The sequence below is a fragment of the Coloeus monedula genome, assembly GCF_965178545.1.
Source record: "Coloeus monedula genome assembly, chromosome: 3".
Lineage (NCBI taxonomy): Eukaryota > Metazoa > Chordata > Aves > Passeriformes > Corvidae > Coloeus > Coloeus monedula.
In genome coordinates, this window is record NC_138783.1 from 77,966,820 (window position 1) to 77,993,888 (window position 27,069).

The 27,069-nt window shown below is 39.0% G+C and overlaps 1 protein-coding gene across 2 annotated transcripts; it reads left to right on the forward strand.

The window, feature by feature from the left end:
• The first annotated feature begins 68 nt into the window (after positions 1-68).
• On the forward strand, positions 69-26,812 carry GPR180 (G protein-coupled receptor 180). Of its 2 annotated transcripts, none has more exons than XM_082278312.1 (9): positions 69-264; positions 2,850-3,008; positions 5,976-6,170; positions 9,547-9,727; positions 9,930-9,979; positions 13,497-13,654; positions 19,897-20,088; positions 20,434-20,511; positions 22,181-26,812. In XM_082278312.1, the coding sequence occupies exons 1-9, from the start codon at positions 117-119 to the stop codon at positions 22,337-22,339; spliced, it is 1,320 nt and encodes a 439-aa protein (XP_082134438.1). In that variant the 5' UTR covers positions 69-116; the 3' UTR covers positions 22,340-26,812. The 2 variants fall into 2 exon arrangements, with proteins under 2 accessions (XP_082134438.1, XP_082134439.1); XM_082278313.1 differs by lacking the exon at positions 69-264 and adding an exon at positions 284-393.
• Positions 26,813-27,069: the final 257 nt, after the last annotated feature.

A 27,069-nucleotide genomic window follows, 5' to 3' on the forward strand; every position in this document is an offset into this window, starting at 1 on the left:
GCTCGTCGCTACCGCCCTCCCGCTCGCGCCTAACGCGGCGGGGGCTGTCACGTGACCCGGCGGGGGGCAGCGCGGGAGGAGGGAAGGAGGATCTCGGTGTCCGGCGGGTCCCGGGGATGCGGTGGCGGCTGCTGTGGCTGCTCAGCGCCGCTGCCGGCTGCTGCTGCTGGGGCCCCGCCGCCGGCAAGACGCTGCGGGGCGGCTTCGCCAGCGCCGCCGCCCGCCGGGAGCCGTGGCGGCCCGTGGCGCGCTTCCAGTTCCACGGTGGGTGCCCCGACGGCAGGAGAGCGGGGAAGCGGCTGTGCTGTCCCGAGACGGGGCCGATGGGGCAGGGAGCGGCTGGGGCGCGGGAGAACCGCTGGCGGCCGGAGGGGCCGGGAAGTGGGGAGCCAGGTCAGCCCCGCAGCTCTCCGTCTTTCCCTACTTTTCTTCCTCGCTACCTCCTTCCCTCTTTTCCTCCTCTCTACTCCTCCGCCGGGACGTGCAACAGGTCCGATCCGCTGTCCGGGCAGCGCCGGAGCGGGGCCGGGGATCCCGGCCAGCAGCAGGACGCGGCCGGAGCGCGGCGGGCGGCCCCAGGCGCTGGATGCAGGAGTTGGCAGCAGCCCCCGCCTGGGGGTCACGGAGGGGAGCGGGGCTGTGCCTCCCTTCGTGTCCCGAAGCGTGGTGCGGAGAGTCCTGGCCGAGTGTCCGGCAGAGAGAGGCTCTGTTCTCACTGCGGCACGCGTCGCTCCTTCCCTCTTGGAACTCCACCAAATGGCAGCGGTGCTTCACGTCGCTGTGCCCCATCGCTGTGTGGTCTTGGTGACACCGCGCATTACGATGTAAAATTCTCACCTGGTTATTCCCAATGGCTTTTTTTCCTCGTGTTACTAACTCCTTGTTAGTATTGATTTCTGACTATTAGTCAGTAATTACTTAGTAATAATTCCTGACCACTATCCTGCTGAAAGAGAGTTCTAGCAGTGGTCCATTGTGCTTGCTAAAGAAGTTTTACTTTGCAGAAAGACACATGTGTAACCATGACAAGTGCCGTGTACAGCAAGGCTGTGCTGGTCAGCGTGCTTTTCCTATATGCTCAGCAGTTCAGTAGCTTAGGCTGTTTTCTTTCCCATTGAGCTTCAGGGCAGAACAATTCTGCGGAGTGTTTCAAAATCTAACGGGATGCAGGAAAACGTGACATAAGCAAAATAGAGTTGGAGCGTGACCTTCCAGCACGGAATGGGAAATGATAGATAGGGTGGAGCTAGCTTATGAAGTGACTTGAAAGCAGTTAATTATCACTGTCCTAGAAGATAATTGTAGAAGTGTTCTAAATAGATCTGAAGGGAAAAAGTGCCCTGTTTAAATCTGAGAAAAGACTGTTAAGATTCAAGGTCAGTGGTGTAGGTGTTCAGATATAATTCTATAAATTGATGTTGCATATTTGCATAGAAATACTCCTCTTTCTGCATGAATACCAACAACTATTTTGGGTCTTAGTGAAGCTTTTTTTAGAGCCTTCTGTTAGTAGTTCAAAATCTTAGCTAGACTGTAGTTCATACAACACTTTACAGATCCCAGGAGATCACCTTATTTGAGGGTTTTTGCAGGACCTGTCTTGCAACTGGTTCTGATCAGGCAAACCTTCCTTATCTGAAGCTGGTAGTACTTTATTGATTCACATCTAACTGGTGCCTCCATTAGGGGTGAAAAAAAGGTTGCTCTGGCAGATATAAAACCACTCAAGGCTTGCTTGAATTTGTATGGAATTCGTGCTCTTGGGGTACCAATTGATTTTTCTTGTACACTAAATTCTGCCTTTTAATTTAGGATACTCTTTGGTTAAAGAAGTCTATGGCAATATATGAAAGAAATTATGAAGACAAGTTTGAGGATTTGGAGTTACTCAGACAAGATAAATTTTGTCAAATGAGCTAGTTCTAAAATGATTAAAATATTTCTGTGTGTCAAGATGCAGACTGTAGTGTCAGAAGAAGGGGAAATGGTTTCAGACTGAAAGAGAGTAGGTTTAGATCAGCTATTAGGAAAAAAAAAATTACTGTGAGGGAGGTGAGGCACTGGAATGGGTTGCCTGGAGATGTTGTGGACGTCCCATCCCTGGAAGTGCTTAAGGACAGGCTAGATGGGGCTTTGAGCCATCTGGCCTAGTGGAAAGTGTCCCTGTCCATGGTAGGGGTTTTGGAAGCCAGGTGGTCTTTCAGGTCCTGTCAATCCAGGCCATTCTGCCATTCTATGATTCTACAGGTAGACTGACACATTAGAGCACACTTGTGAAGTTTGATTTTCTTTGCATCAGTTTGACATGTGTTATCTATACTTAAGTATTTTAGCTCTAATCCATCCATAACATCAAAGTCCATTCACGTAAGTTCTTCTATTTTTAGACTTAAGAGCTACCCTGTGATGCTCATAGTCATGCCAGAAAGGTCATAAAGTACTAGACTTTGAACTAGTTATTGAGACTATTGAGGCACTGTCTTTAACTTAAAAAAATAAAATTTGGGATGGGAGGGAGGAAGGGAAAGAATGTTATCTGGAAGTCTGTTTTAAAAAAGAGAGGGGTGGGAAGGCTGTTTGTAGGAGAGAGGGTTAATGACACTTGGGCTGCGGTGAAGGTTTGTTTAAGTACCATCATAGAGAATTGTGCATGCACTGGTTTCTTAATGAGATACATAGAAATTGTTTCTGAAAGACCATAAATACTTTTATTAGGAAGTAGTGGTAAAAATTTAAGAATAATGTGAAGCTGTAGTGCAGCTACTTATAAAAAAATCTGTGCCATGCTATCTTTTTGCTTGTAACTGACATCAAAACAGAGTAGTTGATTTTATTTTTTAAATATCAAGGTGACCATGCTCTTCTGTGTGTCAGAATCAAGAATATAGCAGTAGCTGTGGCAAAAGCAGCTAGACTTCACCTCTTTCAAGCACAGGAATGGCAGAAGCTGGAGGAGAGTATCCAAGATCACAGCTGTACAGAGAAGTTCTCTAAAGCTCAGCTGACAAGTGAGTTACTGCTTTTTTTCTCCTTACAGAGTTACTGGTGTATTTAGAACTCTGTTAAGTTATCTGTGTATTTAGAATATTCATTTCAGTGAATTTGAGCTTTGCATCAGCTAGGACTTTGGCCTTCTGCAATTAAAAACCACTACAAGGAAATAAAATTTCTTTCTTTGTATCACTTCAGAAGACTTTGCAAGTTACGTGCTGCTGGAAAATGAAATCCATGACAAACAGTGGCTTTAGTGGAAACAGACAAACTTTATGACCAGTTCTAGTTCATGCTTTCACATGTTCACAACTCAGAAAGGGTACATGCTTGGCTGAAGTTTTGATTTAGTCATTCAGTACAGAGATTTTTTTTTTTAACTCCACTCAGATCTCAAATTTTCTGTAACATAGATTATCTTGGGTATATGAGAGAATTTAGAAAAAGTACCGTTGTACTATGAAACTGAAGAAGTAAAGAATCTGTTTGGGACAGTCAAATGTACAGTTTGAATTGTGACTTTCATTGCAGTGAAATGAAAAAAAAAATTAGAGGCAAACTGATGGAACCTGCTGCAGTTACCTCTAAACTTCTGAAGCAAATGCTTGTAAGGTGAGAGTGTGTAGCCCAAGTACAAAGTAAAAGGGTAATTTTGTACTGCAAACCTTCTATTTCACCACCTCATAATAAGTCTTTCTTTTCTGCAATAATTAATCTGTGTCATGCTGCCTTACTTTATAACTTGCCTCTATTATAACTTAATGCTGTTTCACCCTTTACTTTTGTAATTTGATACTCTTCATTGAATCTCACATTCAAGTGTTTTTAACATCTGAGCTGAGAGTTATACCAGTATAGAATATGTAGGTTGTCTTTTTGTCTCTTGTTTTCAAAGGAACATTTCTCACTTGTCAGGAGGCTCCTGTTCTCCGGTTCCATGGAAATGGCATTTTTCAAAGCGGAAAAAACGAAAATAAAATTATATTTTCATGAGAGCACAAATCTGTCATGCTTTGATGTACAAAACATGTTAGAAAAATTTTAATACAATATCAAAGATGAGCTAATCAGGATAAAGCTTAGCTTGAGTACCCATCTAAATGTGAAAGAACAGTAAAACACAGAAGCATTGAGTTATGTAACTAGAAGACAGACTGAAATAATTTTTGCACCATTTGTTGATCGTAATGGTACTTAAATCATAAATTTTCCTTTAAGAAATTAAATAAGTATTAGAAGCTTCATTCATATCTATTTTAAATGATTACAGCTTCTCTTTTAAATACATTTTCTTTGTGCAGTCAAAATCCCTAGAGTAACACATTGATCTCCTGTAACATTTGTCATAATGGAATCTTACACAGATGTCACTTTTAGGGATGTGGTTTCCTTACACTTCATCAGAGCTGCACAAAAGTGCTGCTGGAATAACTAGCAGTTGGTCTGTCGTCCCTGACTGTCCCAGCAGTGTACTCACTGTTTTCTGCTCTGTTTAGGAGTTGTATGACCCAAGTGTGAGTTCCATCTCTTTGCTGATCTTGGGGAAAATCAGTTACTTTTCTGCCTGTGAGTCAGTTTACAGATTTGACAGGAAACTGATTAAACACATTCTGTGTGATCCTTACTCCTGGTGCAAATAACACAGTGTCAGAACTCAGTTGAGTGTCGGCATGGGGAGTAAAGCTGCTCCTGTCAGTCACTATTTGCCTTTCATTTGGGCTCAGCACCATATGAAATACTGGTTTGCGTGTCATCCGAGTCTGTACCTCATGACAATTGCTGCAAAGACACATATAGTACAATTTTTCGTGGATTCTGATGTTGTTCAGTTCATACCTTACGAGAACAGAAAATAACTTCTTGTAGTTGAAACAAGTTTATTTGAATTACATAGAAGTTTTTCACAGGTAGGCTTCAAGTTAGAAATTAGTTATAAATTTTGTCTACAAAATACTTAGGGAAAATGTGTTTGTATGTTTGCAGCTTTTTCATTTAAAAAGGCCTTCCACAAAAGAAATGTGTTTTGTCGGGTTTTTATGAAATTTTTCGTTTTCTTCATCCTTTGCCATTGTAATCTGTAACTGTTAAGGTGAATTCATCTGATATTGTTATTTCTCCTGCAGAGAGATGGTTGAGCTGATTAGCACTCAAGTTCGGAAGACAATGTAACATTGCTAACAATTCTTGCAGTTTCAGCCAAACATAGCCACAGGTTTCATTTGCATCAAGTGTTTGTTTTGAAGAGACTGTGCTTGGTTAACTGTTGTTTTTAGGCAAAAATAGTGGTAAGATAGCGAGCAGATGATACATGAGTATCTTACATAGTTGTTTTTAAATGTAATCTGATTTGAAATATGCATTTTGATTACATAATGGTTTCAGCCCTTAACTGTCAATTGAAATTCAGTATGCTACAGTTTGGGGAAGGTCCTGTGAAATAATACTGATTTGCACCTTTAAAGCATGCATGCTGTTGTTTACTGAGCTCACATGCTCGGTAAACAAACATGTTCCTGTTTGGTGCTCTAAATCTCTTTGAAAACAGAGTAAAATAAATTTCACAAAGGTATTTTTCATGCTGCAGAAGTACCTGGTGGGTAGTACAGAATAGCTAATCATCTCAATACTGAACTAAAGGATGGAAATGTGCTAAGCAGAGGAAACACAGTTTGCACTTTCTGGCTTCTGGAAGAAAGGAGCCCTCCCAGCAGAGCTAAGAGCTGAGAGGTGGGATGCAGTGTCCTCACCAACCCTTGCCTGCACCTGTTTGAAAACAAAAGATGAAGTTGGACGTCTGGTCTCTGGTGTTATGGATAGCTTTCAAAACTAAGTCTGTTTTCTGCTGTGTACAGTTTATAACCTGTTTATGATGCTGTGGATTTAAGTTTTATCTTCATGCAAAGATGTGTTTTCTAAAACCAAACTAATCAAGTATTTACTCCTATTTTTGTTTTTCTTTTGTTTTGTTTTGTTTTCTTCTAAAGTGACTGTGAACCACACAGAGCAAAATCTGACAGTGTCCCAGATTCCTTATCCGGAAACATGGTATGTGTTTTATGTAGACAAGTTTACCTGCGAGGAGAATTATTCTGAATCCGAGGATATTCAGTTTGAAATGGTCTTACTAAACCCAGATGCAGAAGGGAATCCATTAGATCACTTTAGCGCAGGGGAATCTGGTAAGATTTTTTTTCCTTAAAATTAGATTTGTAAGTTAAGGATCTGATTACTCAAATCAGTGCTTACTGTGCTTGGAAAAGTATGGGGAATGGATAGCAGAGCCTCTTATATTTCATATTCTGTTTTCATACACAGAGTAAACTTGAGTTCATTTCCTGTCATCACAGAAAAATGCTTTCCTTTGCCTAGACGGACTTTCCAAAACTTGGCTAACTAGAAGTGTAGATGCCCAAGGAAAGTCAGTGTTAAAATCTTTGCTGATAGGTACTTTGAACATGTTGAAATTGTAATCTTCCACTTGAATGTGGACTTAATACCTGATTTTAATTAATTAGTGAAATTCCTTAGCTGTGTGAAACTTGATTCTGTGCAACACGCGTACATACACAATAAAACATTTTGCCAGTACAATTTCAGTTCAATGCTTAGATCTTTATAAGTGCCTTAGTCACAGGCTGTAGATTAGGTTTGTCAGGCCGGATTTTGTCGTAATTAGGAAATGTAATTTTAAATCTTTAAACATCCAAAGAAAAAAATCAAGACATTTTAAGAAACGCCTACATAAAATTGTATGCTTTGGACAATCCAGCCTAATGTGTTCTTTGTTGCAATGAGTAGCATCACTGCTCTGGGAGGCCTCATCAGCGTGTCACTCACCTGGGTCTGTTGTGAGGGGAGGGGCCTGTAGGCTTAGTCTGCCTTCCTACAAAGAGTGAACCTACATACCCAGGGTGAGCCTAATTGCTGTGCCCAGAATCAAATGCCCTGCTGTCACTCTTGGTCTCAAAAGGATGTAGAGGGAACAAAGGCAGCTCACTTTTTGAAAGGAAGGAAATACTCACTGGAACATTTAGCAGAATCTGCAAGAAAGTAACACGTTAATAATCTGGATTTCAAGGTTCATGATCAGACTTAATCTCTCTCTTTAACTTTATGCTACAAATTGTCAGCTTTTATTTGGTGAATTTGGTCTTCAAAAGTGAATTCTAGGTTAATGTACTTACTGTCAAAGAGGAGTAATAGCTAGAGGAGTAATTGCTAAATCAAGGGGCAAAGCAGCTACAAGGCATCATATGGCCCACTGCAGTGGTGTAGAGACCTCCTAGAGAGGCATCTTGGTTCTGTATTGATTTTGTAGGAAGACTGAGTACTTGGAAGCAGATCTCTGAACAGCTGACATGCTGGATAAGGAGGTGTGTAAATGTGCTGGATGCATGTACTTAGATCTAACAAGTAGGAAGCGAGGTGAGCTGTACATGCCATGTCTTCCAGAGTTGCAGAGGAACACCTCTGTTGATTCAGAATTAAAACCTGCATTATTGCCATGAATCCTGAAGTTACGTGCACTGGTCTGCTTTCAAAGAGCTGAGGAGAATTTCGTCTCTCTCTCATTCTCTCTCCTTTTTAATTTGATGTTTAATGCATCTTTGGGAAATAGTCTTTGCCATTTTTCCATAGAAACTTAGAACGAGAGGGTATCACAGAGAAGATCCAGCTTCATTTCTTGCATCTTTCATGCGGGCAACTAAAAATTACATAGTTACAGAAGGTTTTAGTTAGGTTATCCTTCACTTGAGTTACTTTAAGGCTGTGGCCTGGCACAGGACATCTCAAACATTAAATTAATAATAAGGAGAGCATAGGAAAGAACTTGAGGCTGTCACCTTGTGATTAAGATGTTTGCTTTGAGAGATGAGGAGGCCTGACTTCTGATCCCTGGCAAGTAATGTTATTTTGTATGGTAGGGGTCTTCTACATAAGATACGGTGTCAGTGGAATCTAGGATTTCTAAAGGCAGCTGAGCAGGTAGACAGTGTTTTAAAGAGCTTTGAAGTTAGGTATTTCAAATAATGTTTTATTTTGTCTGTCAACTAGGTTCCTTGAAAGTCAGGAAACTTAGAGAAGACAGGTTGAAAATTACACTTTTCTGTATTTTTTATAGTTGGTTTTTAGTGCAGCTTTCTCCTAAACCCTTTTGGTCTCAAACCAATAATCTACACTCTGTCTGTGGTTGGAAGGAACTTTCTATCATAAATTTGCTTAGTGTTTGTTAAAAGCTAGTTGATTTTCCTAAAGAGTTTTCTAAGGGTTCTCGCTCATTGTGGTGAGAAATAACTCTATCAAAATCCTTGCCAACTTCAGTGGCTATCTTTTGAAGTAGAAAGAAAGAAGAAAGATTTGATCTGAACCACATATTTTTGTCATTCATAAATCATGCTTTTGTATCAGTGTACAAGACAAGCAGAGTGGCATGGAATTTTTTAAGACTCTTTATTACCTTACACTCTTTTTTCTCCCATTTGCTGTGTGTATGTCCAAAATGCTTAATTTCAGTTGTAGAAGTTATAATGCTAGCTACTATTCGGAACTCATCCAGTTCTAATGTTTTTCAGCTCAGCTATTGAAATGTGTATACTTCCTCTTCCCAGTCTCTGGGTGGAGCTGGCTGGAAGCTTTTTAACAGAGTTATTTTGCTGCTGGAGAGAAAGCATTTTTTAGAATCTGATTCTGTGGGCACCAGTAGATTTCAAGGAAGGTTGGAGAAAGAAAACGTAAAGTTTTCTGTGAAAAATGTTTGTGTACTCGTTTTTGCTTATATCTCACTGGCTTTGACCCTTTGGGAGCTCCTGATGGGTTGCAAAGCTTATGGACAAGAGAAAAGATTTCCGTGATCGAGGTCTTAAGGGGAGCTTAACTTAAAAGACTACTGCCAGACTGAAAATTAGAGGACTTCTGTTTTATAAATAATCTAAAAAAACTTCGGGATTTTTTTTAAGACAAGTGCAAAAACCCACATGCTAAGAACTAATTACCGTTTTCTGTGCTACTTTTCTTTATCTATAAGTTTCCGGACTTGATCAACTGTGCTTCTTGAGCTGCTTTATGCAGAGGAAGAGTGACACCCAGTGGTTAAAAAGATTAAATAGAAGTCTGTTCTGGGTTTCTCTCACCTCAGATTGTGCCTTTACAAAATGAAACAAAGAAACAAAGGGAAATAAAGTTAGTCCTTTAATAAATATATTTCTGACTGATCAAACGGGCTACAATTATTTTGTGTGTATCATGGAACTGTGTGCCACTTTACACTAGTTTGGTAATTGCTGCAAACCTCTCTGCTCAGAAAAGGTATTGTTGAATAAAAAAATATTTTGTCAGATCAAGTAATAATTGGTTCTCTGATAAAGTTCATCGACTTTCTTGGATAAAATTTACTAGAATTTAGACATTTTGTCTGTACTACCATTTTTGGGTAACAGTTGCTAGGTATTTCCCAGTGATTATATTAAAAAACCCCGCTGTTTTGTTTTAGTTATTTGCTGCTAGTAGCAATGTTTCTTCATAAAAACCAAGCTGTATTTCTTTTTTTTTCCACAGGATTACATGAATTCTTTTTCCTGCTTGTCCTAGCATACTTCTTAAGTGCTTGCATATATGCACAATCCCTATGGCAAACAATTAGGAAGCGTGGACCTATGCATGGTGTATTAAAGGTGTTGACAATTGCATTACTGTTGCAGGCTGGTTCAGCTTTTGCCAACTACCTGCATTTCTCAAGGTACCTTTGCTCCTTTTTTGCTTTCAGTCTTTAGATTTGAAGAACAATGTGTTGTAAAATCAGTACATGATTTTGCCTGGGATGGATTGCAGCAAAACATAGGACTGACCTTTGAATTGCATCATTGCCTAAATGTACTTCTAAGAGAGAAGACCCATTTAAGACACACCTACTTAAAAATACAATCTTTTTATTTTTTCAGTTATTCTAGAGATGGGATAGGCGCTCCTTTTATGGGAAGTCTGGCAGAATGTGAGTATGTTTGTGTCCTGTTTCTTACATATTCCTACCCATGAATCTGTATAATACATTTGTAAATGCTGTTTCTGAACTATACTATGATCTTGGATCACATAATTGGATTTCTAATATAAAATACTATAAATTGCTCCTCCAGAAAAAAAAAGGGTTTAGATGTTTACAGTAACTGTATTTGAAGTTATACAACTGTGATATTGTTTAGGATTTTTCAAAGGATTTTTTTGTCTCAAGATTCCTTACTACAGACACTTAGACATGCCTGTCACCTGAGTAAATCTTTCAATACATTGAAGAGTTTTGTGGAGTTGGATCTAGAAAGCCAAGCTTTTTAGGAAACTTAATCATGTTTTATAGAGTTTGTCATTTCACTAACAAATTTAACAATTTTTAAATGAAAACATATTTTACAGAACATATTTTATGATTAGCATGATACAAAAAGTGCTTATGTGAAGGTTCGATGCTAACAAAACATTTTTCTCCACTCTGTATAGATATTCTGAGTTCTCACTGGAACTAAATTCCTATTGCATCCCTTTCCAAAGTGCACTAACTTAATCATGTTCCATTCTTCAGGGTTAAGCATTGTTGTTGGGTAGTTTGGGGATTTTTTTCTGCATTTCACATTTGAAGGATTGGGGGTTCTTTCCAAGCAAATTCCTTTTGACTGGTTTGAAGCACCCCAAGAAAGTAGTACTTTGGTAGTGCTGGGGAGTAACAGCCTATATAGAGAAGTATTTCCCTTTTAGAGCTCGTTTAGAAGGCTGCAGTTGGAATTATCAGCCTCTTGATGGCACCTGGCACCACAATAATTGCCTTTTCCTTGTTTTAACCATTTGAGCTGGCAGCTCCTTGCAACCTCTCCAGCAGCTGTATTATTAAATGCTCCTTCTCGTCTCATGAAAGTAAATGAAATGGAGAATATAGAGGTAGTCATAACTCCTCCCCAGTGTTAACTATCCAGCCAGAACTTCAGAGAGAATAGCTGCATGTTAAATTTTTTTTTGTGTATGTGTTGTAGTCAAAAGCCCACTTTAATTTAGATAAAACAAAAGTTATAATTAATATTGTTTTTGAATCAATTCAGGTAAGAAAGTTTTCCTTTCTTACTGTCTCTGAAGTTGGTGGTTTCCAAAACAGTAAAAGAGCAGAAGTAGTAGAAATGTGGAAAGCTTCAGTAGCAATTCCAGTTCTGAAGAAGGGCTCATGGCAAGTAGTATAGTTTGAAGGTGGAAGGTGATACCATTTTTCCTATATGGCAACAGAAATCTGAGTTAAAATTAAATGTTAAAATTGTTATTAATCGCAGTGTGTCCAGAATATCTTTCTAAAAACCTGTTCGGGTACTATCTCCAGCAATTACTCTTTTCCTGATATGATTTAGTCTTTACCACGTATAAAGACCTGATCCTCAGTCTAATTAACCACCTAAGCTAATTACATAAATTACACAAGTAATGTTGGCACTCAGAAACATTGCAAGTGGTGGTGTTCTAACTTTTGGTAAGAATGAAGTGTGAAAAGTCAAAGACTATTATCATATCTGTTGAATAGTCAAAAAAGATGAATTGTGATGAAATCAGACAATTCTGCTATCAGCTCGGTAACATGACTTTAACGCTGCCCCTGAATACTGTGGGATTATTGTAACCTTTAAAATTTTTCTCACCCTTGTTCCTGTTTAGCAAGGTGTATGGGATGTCAAAGATGAAAGCTGGCTGTGGATTTTTGTCTTACACAAATTTATCTGGGAATCCACTTGAATTGTTACCACACTGAAGCAGAGCAGTATCTATATCCAAGAGATGATTGAGAGATGAGGTCTGGCTATACCTTATAGGGCAGGTTATCTTAAGGAGTGACAGAAAATAAAATGCTCCCTAGAACACACAGATTTATTCAGTCATTTTTCTAGTTTGGATTTGTGACACTGGTTTGGTATGCCTTTGGTTGATGTAACAATTCTTTTTCTAATGAGTACTGTCTCTCCAGAGGTAGCATTGGAAAATAATTCCATGATCTTTTTTTTTTTCCCAAAAGCAGTGCTGGTTCATTTTATTAAAGAATGATCAAGTTTGTATTTACTAAAAGCTCTTGACAGATCTTAAACAGTAAAGGTGTCTTAACACATTAAGAAGCATTTAAGCATATAAACTCTGAGAATACCAAGCATATCCCAGGAATTACATTTTGAAGTCTCTTGTATCCCTGTTTTGCTGGTATTGCTGAGTATCAGGGAAATACGGTAGATGATCTTCTTTTGACACACTTCCCTTGTATCCATATTAATTTCTGTATAATGGCAACATTTTCTGTGCCAGTATTTTTAGTAGATGTGGTATTTATTTTTTCTAATACACTCCGGTTGTATAAAAGTAGAGCTTAATTTTTTTTGTGACAGAAATATTATTCTTGTACCTGATAGTGTAAATGAAAATTACAAATAAAAAACAAATTAATAGAACTAAAATACTAATGAAGTGAAAAAGAAGGCATTGCTGTGTGTAGTGCCCAATCTCTAGTTTCTGAACCAAATTTACAATTTATATAGTGTAAGAATCAATTTTTTTTATATCTCTGCTACGCCAGTACAATGAGTCAGATCCCAGCACCAACTTTAAAATTGTTCATTAAGTCAAAAACTTACCAGTCTAAAGCTAACAATCACCCAGAAAGAAATTGTCAGGTTTTTCTACTGTTAGCAAGGCTACAAATAAAGACTTTAATATATTCTAGCTTAAAGTTTTCTTTATTCTGATGCAGCTTCAAACACAAGTTTGAGACACTGATTAAGAATGTAACTTTATGGAGTATGTGTTAATTGCTCCCTAACAGAGGTAAAAATGGATATAACAAAATGAGGCAAAGTTACTTTGCATTTAATGAAATGAAATACAGACAAGTTGTTGATCTAAATGAAGTTCGTGTTACGGTTATTCATTATATTTTCCCCTTTAAGTATCTCAGAGTGGAATTTGTCCTAAATATTTGTGCTTTCTTCTGGAAGCTACTACATCCTTAAGACAAAGTGCAATTAATTTAAAGTACAATGTAACTATCTGATTTTTGAACAAAAGTTCTTCAGAGCAAAGAAAGGAGTTCATTTAATCATGCTTCATATTTGCACTGTGATTAACATCCATATGATTTTAGTTCTTTAGCATTTATAAGTCTGTTTATGCAGATGCACTCCTGAGCCCAGACTACTCTGACACAAGAGTGGGATTTAGAAAGATGGGGCACTGTGCCTGTGTTCTTGCAGAATTGCAGCATAACTGGGGGAAAGCTGGTGGTGATCTGTTTGGTCACTGAAAACTCCACAAAATAACCACATTTTGTGGCAAAGCAACCTCAGCTGATCTAACTCATCAAAATTAAAAGGTGATACAGAGGCATAAGCATCCATTCATAGTTTGTGGGTATATAGAGCATTTCTCTTTGCTATAGGAAAAAAAAACCAAAACTTTTTTGTTGTAATTTTATTCATTTTTTCCTTTGTTTTCAATAGTGTGTGACATAGTCTCACAGATACAAATGCTGTATTTATTATTGAGTCTGTGTATGGGTTGGACAATAGGCAGAATGAAGAAATCTCATGGCAGACCTCTTCAGTGGGATTCCAGTCCAACATCTACTGGCATTGCTGTAGTAGTTGTTGTTACACAGGTTTGTATTTCATATTCATTCTTACACTGAAGTGTACGGCTGCTATTAAGTATGACAGAACTGTGAACCAAATAATTTCAATATTTTAATTTTATGAGGGAGGGAGTATCAAGACTGGAAAAAAGCCCACAGCATAATGTGCACCCAGTATGTCTAATAGGTAACACCACCTTCTCTTTACTTCAACAATTTAAGGTGTAGCTCCACAGTATGTTTTTGTCTAGCAATAAAACCACGTAAGAAGTTCCCACAGTTTTCCAAACTCCTGGTTGTGCCAATTGTTTGTAGCATTATACTGTGAACCAGATTAGTGGAACAATCTAGACTGAAAAAAAATGTAAAAAAATATTTTTTATTCATTTTGTTGATCTGATTTGTAATGTGGTCCTATAAATAGTTGTTATCAGTACAACTGAGGCGTTGTGAACTACATTATGCAGGTTGACAACCAGAAGCATGGGAGGAAAGACAAGAAAAGCTGCTGTGACAAATTCTTTGTCATGAAAAAAAAGGAAATCATCACTGCCCTCCTTTTGGAAGCAGTCAAATAGAATGTCTAATGGTCCTTTCAATCAATATAAGGGAATTCTTGAAAGGTTCATGTGCAGGATTGGTCTTGCAAATATACAAATGGTCTGACACATAATTTCATTCAAATATTTTCCATTAGTATAAATTAGAAAGTTAAGTAAACCAGTAACTTAAAAGTAAATTGTAATGGAAATCATTCAGCCCTGGTGGTGCCTTTTGTAAACAAATTTTTTTAAATCACATCATAAAGACAAGAGAATCTGAAAACCATTGAGAAAGAGAAGAGCAGGGAGAAACTGGAGACAGTAATGAGGAAGAGATTATACTGAAGATTTTTGTGTCATTTGGGTAGTATCTGTAATTAGTGCTGCTTCTAAACTAAATAAGTGGACTTGTAGAACATTAAGAGTAGCTGGGAGCTGACATTTCTTGCTAATTAAGAATATAAACCAAAGGTTGTTAAGGTCAATGGGACTGTTGAAATTTAAAGAGGGGTGTCAAAGTAAGGTGGAATGAGTCTATCTAGCACCAGAAGTTTTACATGCTGCTGGTAAAGAAGACTTCTAAAGTATTTAATTTCATTCATGCCTCTGTGCTTGTGCATATGTATGGTGTGTTAGTACTCTGCCACTTGAGACTGGAAAGTTTTTTGTTGTTGTTTCCTTTTACTATACATAGAAAAGGCACTCAGTATAATCAGCTTGGTTTTATTTTGGTTGTTACTTATGGTAAAAGTGGGGCAGGCATCATACATATCTGCTGCTTCCCCCAAGACTGGTCCATTACACATCTTTTGGCTCTTGGAGCAGCACTGGAGCATAAGCACAAAGTTGTCCATCTTACTTCTCACCAGTAAGGCACAGCTCTACCACATCTCCTCCTGGTACCATTGGGAATGTCAGGTTCAGCAGGAATCTTGTAGGAACAGAAAATTGATATTGGAATATATCATTGCCTGGGTGGTTTTGCACCCCCATATCAGTGTCTGCTGTATCCAGCAAAAGTTCCCTCACACCAAGAGTATCCCTGCCCTTCTGGAGAGGATATTTTCCACCTCATGGTTCAGTACGAAATACACCTTCTGCTGGATTTGTTCTCCTGAATAGAGAGTGCAGGTGTTGAGCTCAGGGGAGCAGGATTTAGACTGTATCACCTCTATTGAAGGTGGTGAGTTCAAGAGTTCATCTGTGGATTAGTCAGTTGTTCACTGGTCTGTCTAGATTGACATGGGTGTTTGACCTGCGGTAATCAATCGATGGGCACTTTTAATGACTAAAAACCTAGAATAACCTTCTTCCTGTTCTGATCTTTCCCAGAGTTTCTTATGGGAGAGCCATCTTCCTCCTATGCCAGAAATTGGATAGACTTGATGTGGATAATCAGAGATGTTCTGAGGACTTGCTGTAGAGGCTGCTGGAAACCATGTGCGTTACCCTAATGCAGCAGATAGCAATTGCACCATGTTGGTTTTATTGACATTCTCCTGTACCTGTCCTCATCTCATTTTCAGGGAAGTAAAGAAAGTGGACAGCCTGAGAAAACATGTTACTCTTAAATGCAGTTTTGACTGGCAAACTGTCTTAGCCTGTTTGCCTACTACTAGTTCAGATTACTCAGCAAATTTTTAGTGGTTTTTCTCCTCTTTGTACTGATGCTATGGATTTTTTCTTTTTGTTTTTGCACAAGCACTAGCAATTTCTTGGGCTATGTTTATGGGTTACCTTCAGTGTAGGGTGGACAGATCCTTCTAGTCAGCCAATGTCTTGTAGTCGTCACAGCTGCAGAGAGGTAACATCTCAAAGGAGGGACAAGTCTGCCATTTAACATCTCCCTTGCCTTAACTTGTTCTTTATTTCAGCCACAGAACAAAAGATTCCCAGGCTGCTGTGCATTCATTAGAAATTCCACTTTCTGCTGCTGAGGCACAAACCTTGTGCAGAACTTTATTGATGGCAGGCCCTTTCCATCTCATAGACCTGAGCGGTTTCAGCTTTCAGGGCTGACCAGACTGGAGGCAGTGATTCTGGAAAGATAGCTGATTGCTCTGAACCTGATCAAAATGACACAGAATCTTACTGCGTTAGACATCATCCTACACACGGGTTCTTAGGTGTGCTCAGAATGAGCTCTACCTCTGGCCTTAGATCTAAACCCTTTTTTGCTGTACTGGCATTGTGTGACATCAGATACCTGAGAACTAGACATGGTTAGAAACAGCTTGTTTGCCTTGCTGCTACTTGTAATTTCTGTTTTGCTTCCCCCTTCCCCTTGCCTCTCAGGGGTGATCTGTCCCATGAGAACCTGTCTTTGCTGGAGATTGATATGTTATCTTTGCTTGTCATAAATTCAGTGTAGGCATAGTGAAGGGAAGGAGGAGTTCTACCATAATTGTTTCCTCATGGCATAAAGGAAGAGTGTCTGGTTCTTCTTCATATGGATGTGGAGGTTCAGCTTGTATATCTGGAACATCAGGATGATATCCATGGCCATCATTCCTCTAGTATTTGAAGAGGAAGGCCAGTACTGGACAGTGGTTGGTGTCCACTGTGAGCCAGCATAGGTCAGGTTTATGTACAGGTAAAGTCAGGAATTTTGAACAGTGTATTATGTAAACAAGGAGATGGTCATTCTGTTTCACCTTATGAAGAAGCAGTTGGACATAGCTAGTGTGAGTCACGTCTTTAGCTACCTCTCTCATCAAGTTCTTTTGTCTACAAACTAAGCACAGTTGTTCTTCTGGATAACAATTAGAAATGTCCCCCCCAATTTCTTCTCAGAGCTCAACCATAGTTCTGCTCACTGCCAACAAAAGATGTCTCTGATGTCTACTTCAGCAGGTTGATGTCTGGTGTTTTTCGGTTTGTTCCTGATGTTGCAGCTAAGTGAGCTGATACTTGCCTTTCTGTGGTCAAGGTAAGGGACTTCAGAGTTCCTTGACCTTGATTTCTCAACCAAATTTTAATTTTTTTTTTTTTTTATTTCACAACTAAAGGGATTTAAACTTCACCATCGTGCTTGTCTATGAAAGCTCTTCTTCATTGAGAACAGATTGCCTAATCCATTTTTACCTAGAAACACTCAATCTCACAGATTTCTCTTTTATTGGATCCTGCTGTTCCCAGATGAGTGAGAATAGCCCCACCTCACAGTAAGGGCAATGATACCTTCACCTTGTCCGTGTTAACACTGTGTTACCCCAACAGTTCCATCTCTGCCTCTAACACCTCTGCCTTCTGCTTATTTTGGAATAATCTAATGAACCTGAAGGAAACTGGACTTCTGTGATCTCACATTCCTGTCACCACAGCCTTTGATCAACTGATGTTGTGTTGTTTACACTCTTTAAAGGGCTAGTCCAGGACATACTCTGCTGTCAGACACTATTATCCTATGAGGATTTGGGCTTTGTTCTCATGATTCCTTTACTCCAGCTCTTTGTCATCTTCTCATGAAAGTGGCTTCCTTCTTTGCTGTTACTCTTGGTGTAGACTAAGGAAAATTTAGGCCTTCATGAGCTCTGGTTTTTAAGGTAAGGTAGATCCCAGGGATATTTTCTTCTTAGAGCAGTATCACACTTCTATCTCCATCAGCCTATATGGCTTCGCCCCAGAAGCTTGCTTGAGTCAGGAAGATTCTATATATAGGTTCAGGGGTCTTTCATTTTCTCAAGCAGAATATGTACAGTCCAGGTAAGTTAAATACTTTTGCTGTTCCCAAATGTAAATATCAAAAAGGAAAATGCTCACAAGACTGCAGTGATTCTGTAACTGGTAGAACCCTTGTTTGTTGTCTGAGCATGTTCTAACTGGACTGAAGTAACTTCTGTGATAGGAATTCATCAATTTCATGCCAAAACTAGTGCTGTAGACACAATGTTACCAAGCACTGTGCTGTATCTCAGGGATTCAGGAGCAGTTTAGTCTTAGTCCTTGACAGAATTCTCAGTCAAGTAATTTGATCATTTGAAGATGTTTGCTTGAAATTACTCAGTTTCCGAGCATTACGGTGAGAGCATTTAAAGCCTGTTGGTCAGATTGTTTGCTAGTAATCCGTGATGTTGAAGACGCGCATACTTTACATCTGTCCCTCTCCCATCCTTCCATTTTCCATCCACGTAGTTCAGGAGTGACTGAAATGACAGCAGCTGTGAAATGACAGGGCTGTGTCCCCCCTAGGTAAGGGAGGGGGAAAGTACAAGAGTACTCTCTGAGGATACTCTAAGCAAAAATTATTCGAATGCTCTACTGATGACACTCAAGGACACCCACCTTTGGAAGGCACAGGTGGATTACACATTTTTAAGAAGTTAATATTAGTAACCTTTTTGTCTTTATGTAGTGAGAAAGCCTTTGAATGTGTTCAGAAAGGAATCTGACTAATTTATATTTCTAAATTGAGCCATACAATGTCTGCTTCTGAAGGCCTTCAGCGCTACTTCACTCATAAATCAAATTTGCCTACCTTTCTTCAGAAAACCTGCTTTATTATGCACCTGAAGCCTCAGTGCAAGTTAGATATGTGCACTAGGTGGACTGGATTCCAGTGTATATTCAAGTTCTGAAATGCCATTCAGCTGCTACATGATTCTCAGAGAGTCTAAACTTTATGTGTATTCTAATTTATAATGTTAGCATTCCCAAAGTCTTGAAAAGGTGTTCTTCAGCAAGACACATTTTTTTATGCAACTGGTTGGCGCCTGCCTTCTTCACAACTAAGATTCAGAAACTAGGCACTTGTTAGTCTATTTTTCCTTGGAGAATATCAATATTGTTTCTGACAGTGTTCCTATGAAATTGGATTCTGCAGCAGACAGATACAACACTGGGAGTTAAGGAGGGGCTTCCTATCTTATATGTAGTTGTCTGTTGGCTAGAGTGTTTGGCCAGATGTTGGAATGGCATTTGGAACCTGTGACACTCCCTTTCCTAGACCCTAGGAGGTTTTTGAGCCAGGTGCTTGCAGAGTCAGGCTCGCTCACAGTTTCTGACCTAGCTGATGTTGAATTCTTTTCTCCACAATGGCACAGCTTCAATAGAAGGGGTGGAGAGTGGCCCACCCAAGAACACCCTATAGCCTGGCAGTTGCAGCACTCTCCAAGGAGGTGGGAGATGTGAATTGGATATCCTGTAGGCAAAGAAGGGAATTGTGGGAGATCCAAGTTCAACCTGGGTGAATGCTTGAGCCTTAAGGCTATTGTATAAAAGGGGCAGCAGCACCACCCTCTTACTTCCCCATCTTTGAAAAGAAAAGTGAATCTTGTTAGGATTTTGAAAGAAAAGGCGTAGTCGCCTGCCTTTGAAACAAGCTTTACAGGTTGTGGATCACAAGTGAAAGGAGACACCTCCCTGTAGCTCTGTGAAAGCGTTTCAGTGGTCTTCCTGCCGAGTAGGACGAGTGTTCAGGTGATTATTTTAGATTTTTTTCTAAGGTGCTACATGTCCTCTACCCAAATTAGAGGAAACTAACTTGTCAAGGTTTCTAAAAGTTACAGAATCCAAGAAGTGAGACTATGTTCACACCAGTTGCAATTGGAGTAATAGGTCACACCAAAAAGCAGTTCAGACTAGAGTTTGTTGGGTTTTTTTGCTTAGCGTGGCAGTGGCTGACAAGTAGAGTGGAGCATTACCAGATAACTTAATCTGTGATGGGAAGGTTGAGATTTAGTGTAACCTGGTTTACTGTAAGTGTACTTTGCTGTTGTTCTTTTTCAGAGCTTTTTGTTAATTTGGGAGCAGTTTGAAGATACAAATCACCACAGCTACCATTCGCACCATGGCTTGGCGAGCGGGCTGCTCATTGGCCTCAGAGTCTGCCTAGCTCTGTCACTGGCTGCTGGGCTCTACCAGATTATCACGGTGGAGAGAAGCACGCTGAAAAGGGAGTTCTATACCACCTTTGCCAAAGTATGAGTTACATCAAGCAAACTGATCCCTTCTTCTGTAAATATAATTGTGGCATGCAGTTGACTGAAGCACTAAACTCTTTTCTTGCGTAACAAAGTTAAAGTGTCTGATTTGATTACATTGCACCCTGTCATCATACTCTGAGTAGTGATTTTAATTTGACAAGGAGTATAGAGCTTTTTAAAACAGAAATCCCACCTTTCATTGTGTGGTTTTCGTTATGTTGATTGAAAATTAAACAATGGGTTCATAAAATAGACAGAAATGTAAATGTAGTTCGTGTAACTGTCATCTCTTTCTTCTAAGCTGGCATGTAGTCATTTTACAACTTATCTTCTTTTTTAGGCCTGCATTCTCTGGTTTTTGTGCCACCCATGTCTTGCAACCATTGCTGTAATATTCAGAGAATATCAAAGAGAAAAGGTATGTACAGGCAAGATAAAAGAGATGAAATTTGAATAGTAGTTGTTCTTCATGTTTAATGTTTGTTAGCAAACTCATGCTCTTAGGCTGTTAATCTTATGACCCCAAAGCAACTTGAAAAGTCTTAGTCACACAGCTCTCATTGATGCTAACGTGAGTCATATTTTACAAAGGCATACAGGGCTCAAATCATCTAAGGGTAATCATTTCTAGGTTAAGGGAGGGAGAGGGAGAGATTGTTAAGTCAAAGGAAAATGTGGAGGGGGTGTTTTGTTTTATTGTTTGCTTGTTTGCTTTTAATTAAAAACACCTTGGGGATTCTTTTAACAAAGGGAGTAGAAAGATAAATCAGTGGATTTTTTTTGTTGTTTGCTTTTTAGTCTTCATCCTTTAAAAGCTTTCTGTGGCTAAATAGGTCAGAGAACCTGTAGCTGAACTGTGTTCTTTAGATCAAGAAGTCTGTCCAAATATGTTGTTTGGTTTGTAAGCTCCAAACAGTTAAAAACAAAGGTGGACTACTGAGTTTCTCGGTTGCTTAAACATACTGGGAACTGGAGAATTCCATGCATGGAGCCTGCCATGTTCAGATGGAATGCACCACTATTCTCAGGTGCATTCTTAGGGTTTGCTGCTTTTCTTTATGCTTGTAACCGTCTGTGCATTGGTATGCAAATATATTCATAAATTGAGCTTTTTTTTGTGTAGAGGATATGTAAGGGAAAGAAAAAGGTTTTATTAAATAGATATAATCAATTAAATACTGTATTTGATTTACAGAAAAAAAAAAGGAAATCTAGGCAGAAAAAAATTTATTTCTCCAGAGTTACTAATGAAGAGGCTTTTTGTTTTGCTTGATGAAAACATCCCTAGTGCAGGAGGACAGTCTCTAGAGGTGGGATCAGTAAAGTAGTATTTTTGCAGTATTGTGAGCTTACTGAAGGAAGACTACAATTGCTCTACTCTTGCATTTGAGCAAGTTTAACCATTATGTGCAGCTGCAGTTCCTACACTATGATAATTCAGCTGTGTTTGCTTCTTCAAATACACTTCAATACAATAAAGAAATGCATGATCAATAAATACTATATTTATTTAAGAAAAACATGTATTTTAAAAGACTGCCTGTACATAAAATGAAGAGTTGTGCTTTCTCAGAAACAATTGTTACACCTTTAGGCATTTGATAAATACAGCCATACACAGCTTTTACAGATTAAGAGGCTTGAACTGAAAGAGGTCTGACTAAGTGAGATTGATAAATCACTATTCTCAGCTCCATGACTGTTCTAGTGCGAAGTGTTTCTGAGCTTGCTTTTTTTTTTTTTTTTTACCCCCACTCTGTTTGTTGTAAGAATAGAATATCTAAACATCACCTCTGCTTGTGAAACTGCATGGGTGGTGAATTGCAAGTCTGAAATTCCCCAGAACAGAGACTGCCAGAAGGGTTATGTGACTTGCCCAGGGCTATCTACTGATTTAAAAACACCCAGGTGTGAGAGTCTGATTCCTGGACTTAAGATGCATGTTCAAATCTTTTGTAACTGCAGCAGTATTAAAAGGTTTAAAGTTAAACCTCAAGCACTCATGCTAATAGAAATTTATTGTGGCTTGTCTGGTGAGAGGTTTTTTTTGACTTACTATTTCTTTTTCTCTCTTTTCTTGTCTCTAGATTATTACCATAGGTGTTATCCTCTGTCAGTGCATCTCCATGGTTATCCTCTACAGACTTTTTCTATCTCATAGTCTATATTGGGAAGTATCTTCACTGTCATCAGTGACATTGCCACTAACAGTATCCTCTGGACATAAAAATCGACATCACTTCTGAGATGTTTAGGAAGAATACATTAGGTAATAAATGTGCAATAATGACTTAAATATACAGGTATTTTTGTCACAAGTGTATGATACATTGGTTTCACTGGAAAACTGAGTGATGATATCAGAGCACTTCACAGACGTTTGGTCCGACAAGATTCCTAGATTAATGTGTTAAAAGTATTGTGGAGTATATTAATCCATAATTTGAATAGTTTTATAGGTATTGTTTAGCAAGTGGTGCTGAGCTGTATCACAGAAGAGTACAATGAATCTTTTCTCTCCCATTCACAGACACCAAAAATGCCCTTACTTCGTGTCAATACTAGGTTTGAAGGTCTTATAAAATGCAGTTCTTAAAACATCTACATGCTCAAACAAGTTTAAAATAGGCCAGTTGTGAAATTGGTGTGATGCATAACGATGAGTACAAGGGCTTTTTTATTTTCATGCTTTAGAGAAAATGCATTTTATGTATCAGTATAAAAGATGGGGAAAGAAAGGAGGGAGAATAGTCTAGAAGACATATGTGAAATGTTCACAACTGACTGCAAGAAACGTTCCTTCATCATAGGTGTAAAATAAAAGCCTTTTTTGCATCTAATGTTCATACTGGTTAAAATTCTAATGGGAATGTAAATAGGGTTAATATCTGTCTTTAAAAAAAAAAAAAACGTAAATGTAACCAAAAATTTCCAGTAATCAAGGTCTAAACTGTTTTTGAGGCTTAGAATACATACCAACATAAAGGTAATTAAAACAGCAGCCTTGCATCTTTTAAAAGAGGAAAAAAATAAAGGCAAAGAAAATGGAATGGGTGATGTGGTACTAGAATTTTAATCCTGATATAATTCATTTCTGTTACATTGAGGATTCAATCATAATTAAGCCATATACACAGATTAAATTAACAGAAGCATTTCAAATAAATGTTGGTTTCAGTCATCAACTACCCATGAATTCCTGCCCAAGGATACTTAATCAGGATTAAATTTTCTATGAATAATTGAAAAACAAAATACTCACTGGATTTGTTATAATCCATGTTGGCACTGGGTTCTAAGTAGTTGCCATCTTCCATCCATTGTAATAAAGCCATTCTATTTTGTGATGCCCTAGCATTCAGAAAGCCAGTGTAAATATATACTTTATTGAAGTGCCTATTTATAGAGTATGATTAAATCATGCTGACTTTCTTTTTTTTCTTTCATAATAAGAACATACCTATTGCCATTGTGAGTGAAATTTTTCTTTTTGGATTTAGCTTCATTTAGACTTCATAGGTGTGTGTTTCTGAACAAAATGGATTTTATTTTCTGGTAAATCAGTGTTTGCTTCTTCTTAACAGTGTGTATTTGATTATGTCTCTGTGAAAATGTGAAGACACTGGTTCTAGTTTTAACATAGCCCTAACTTTTCCATTTATGTTTCCCTCAGTTGTGAGCATAGTTGAAACATAAGTCTGTTCCATTTTAGTTTAGAGGCAAAACTAGACATTTGCCTTTGACTAAGGCAAAATGGCAACATGACAAAGTTGCTCATTAAATCATCTCCTTTCTTATTGTTTGTAATTCAGATCAAGAATGGCAGGTTGAGGCTGGAAAAGATGAGATATTATGATTTCACACAATCTTCAGAATGATTAAAAGATTAATTATTACATTCCTCTGATAACCACACAAAAATATTATTGGTTAAAACTTCAGTCTTTATTTCCCTGCTTATCTCTGTACTTTTCATCTTCTCAAGAAAAAAGCATCCTGTTTTTGATAAGTCTCCAATAGTGTAGTAAGAGTTCTATCTGTCCTCATGTATAAGACTTCAAATTCACACATAAAATAGAATTTTCTGATAGACACAAGTACTACTTTACAGTTTATGATCCATCATGATAAAAGTTTTAATCTATGCAAAAAAACCTCTACGTGACTTTCAGAAGAGGCACTGCATTTGTTTTATTCTCCAGAAGTACTGTCTTACTTCCTGTAGTTCTTCTGCCTTGACTTGGTCAGTATTACGATACCATTTACCTTATTTTCACTTCATAAATATACCCCACAACAAGCTGTGGTTCATTAGTGTCAGCATGAAACATGAGGTGGTGTCTTTTACATCTTTCCCACATTGCCCCCTAAGTCAACAGGTAACATTAGCTTCTTAGTTTGGCATTGGATCCAGTTACTTGAAAATAAATTTTAATTTTGCTATTAATGTAACTATAGCAATTAAGTTTCACTTTCTCAGGGTAAGTGGTACAAAGGGTCTCTTAGCAGGTGCCCGGGTCTCTTAGCACTGTAGCAGTACATCACTATGACTGCAGTAATATTCAGTTATTGGTGCAGGATAGCTCAGAGTGGAGAGGGAGTCTTCAAGTATGACTAATGGACAGAGCTTCTTACTTAACCTGTACTGTGTGTTGAAACTTACTGCCTCTGGATCATGCCTGAGGAGTGGTTCAAGTATGTAAAAGTCTCTCTCTTCTTTCTAATTTAGTGAGAACAGCTGATAAGACCTTGCTTTTTTCATGCTTATCCACACTGTTACCCATTCTATCAATTTGATTTCATAACTTCATCTTGATAAAATAGCTTCCAGCCTTCTTCCAGTTGTCTTCAATCCATGCATCCCAACTTGAAAACTATACTTCTAAAATGTGCTTTCTGTCACCACAAAAAAGAAAAAAATTTAGCTTGCTCTCACAAACTGGGGCTTTTGCACACATCAGCAGAACTAGTGCTGCGCCCTACGTCAGGTGTGCATTAGGTGACAGCAGTGCACAGAAGCACTCCTCCAGTGCCCCCGTAGCCCCAGTGTGTACAGGGTGCAGGTTTGTGCCTGCAGAGAGCTGCCACGCACCTGGGGAATTTTTGGGGACAGCTTCAGCAGTTCCAGGCTCCCTGACACCTCACTGCTGCAAGAAGCCAAAGCAGGGTTCTCCTGAAGGCAGCACTGTCGAGGTCAGAGGATGACATCTCATCTGAGAGTTTCTGTGCATCATGCAGTTCTGTTTTAAATAAAGTTGGGGTTACCGTGTCTGCTCATTCTATTGCCTCTGTGTTTTAGTTCTCACAAAGCATGAGTGTATTGGCAAGACTGCAAACTGAAGTTGGTTGTACTCTGACAAAATCTATGTGAGAAAGGGCATCACCTGGCCAGCCATCACCTTTTCTGCTGGCACAGATTCCAGTTTGCATCAGTTATGGTTTGTAGGTTGGGAGGGAGGATCTCAGTTCAGTAGACAAAAGGATGGGATCACCAACTTGGTCTGCAAGACCCTCCCCACGCCCCCACAAGCTGTCAGAAAGGATCCTGCATTGCTCCTGACCAGCAATGTGGAGTCTGGAGCAGTTCTGGGGCTCATCACAAGTCTCCTCAGCTATTCATTCCCCTTACATGTAGACTGTGTTTATTGTATATTTACTTAAAGTGCTTCAGGTAGGAAAATGAATATTTACAATTAAATATGTTAATGGAGGTGGAAAGACCTGATTGGAAAAATACCAAGTTTCTAATACATATTACAATACTAAGACCTCCCACACAAGACAAACGTTTATAGCCAGATCTAAATGAATATTCCTTTCTGGTTCCTATGCCAGTGGAAAGCTGTGGAAGTATCAAAATCTTTTTGTTTGCATCTCAATCCTCTACAGAACTGGAAGAACGCTTTATTTGATTTGGCTTTAGTTTATTCTGTGCAATGTTCTGCCTCTAATTGATAGAGTAAGTGTTTATGGGGCTGGCCAATGCTGATGTTAGGCTGTACCTTTTAACTCTTTGTTTGACTATGCAGTGTACAAAAAGCAGGTTCTCCTTGTAATGTCAAACATTAAAAGAGAAAATATTAAGCCAGTTTTCAGAGAATCCTTCTTTTCTAGCTGCACTGATCTTACCAGGCTGTGAATTTCCAGTGAACACTAAGTTCCGATTCCAGTTTTCCTTAAACCATTATTTTCTGCAAATCTATTTCCTGCCTTGCGAATTCTCTCTCCCACTGTGCTGTCTCTGCCCTCCCCTCTCCCCCTCTCTCATACATATGATTTTGAGTGTAATGGGTGTCATTTCTCTCTCTATCTCTCCATCTGTTCCCACGATCAACACTTGCAGTCCAGCCCCTGCTTTGCATGTAGTATGTGTATTCTCTTTATCCTTGGCCTGTTTTGTTTTCGCGCTTTTCCTGTCTCTCCTTTGCCCTCTCTGCCATCTTTCTAGTCTCCATAGCCGTCAGAGACCTGAGGGTGTGGTTTGACATTGCAGCTAATTTGGGCTGTGAGCTGTCAAAAATAGTGTCCCTGTTCCCCTGAACTGACACTGGCTGTCACCTCGGAGTCTGAGTGAGGAGTCAAGGAGTAATACTGGTGAAAAATTCAGCTTTTAGCAGCAGCCAAAGAAAAAACAATTTAGTTCTCAGTGGTTGTAGCTCACCAAACCACGTTCATCAAACTTCATTGAGTGCTGGTGCCACTGCTGGGGATGGGGTAGGAAAAGCACATTGAAGAGAGGCCAGATCCCCTTTAGAAGGGTGGCTGCAAGGTTAGTCTTTTACAAGCTGTCGGCCTTGTCCTCCATCTCTCTCTTCTCCATGTCTTCTGCATTTTGCATGCTAGGGATTGGATTGTCCCTGCCCTTGACCACTGTCTTACAACAGGAGTGTGTCATTAGGGGCAGGGGGCTTCCAGCCAAGAGAAAGTTTGGTTGCTTTGAAGTATTTTAAATTTAACATGGTCAGTTATGGGTTTG

Excerpts from the sequence above, each read along its gene's own strand:
- GPR180 (XM_082278312.1), top strand. The coding sequence starts at position 117 with ATGCGGTGGCGGCTGCTGTGGCTGCTCAGCGCCGCTGCCGGCTGCTGC. Across the intron at positions 265-2,849 it reads GGCGCGCTTCCAGTTCCACG|GTGACCATGCTCTTCTGTGT; the intron begins GTGGGTGCCCCG and ends TTAAATATCAAG. Across the intron at positions 20,089-20,433 it reads TCTATACCACCTTTGCCAAA|GCCTGCATTCTCTGGTTTTT; the intron begins GTATGAGTTACA and ends CTTCTTTTTTAG.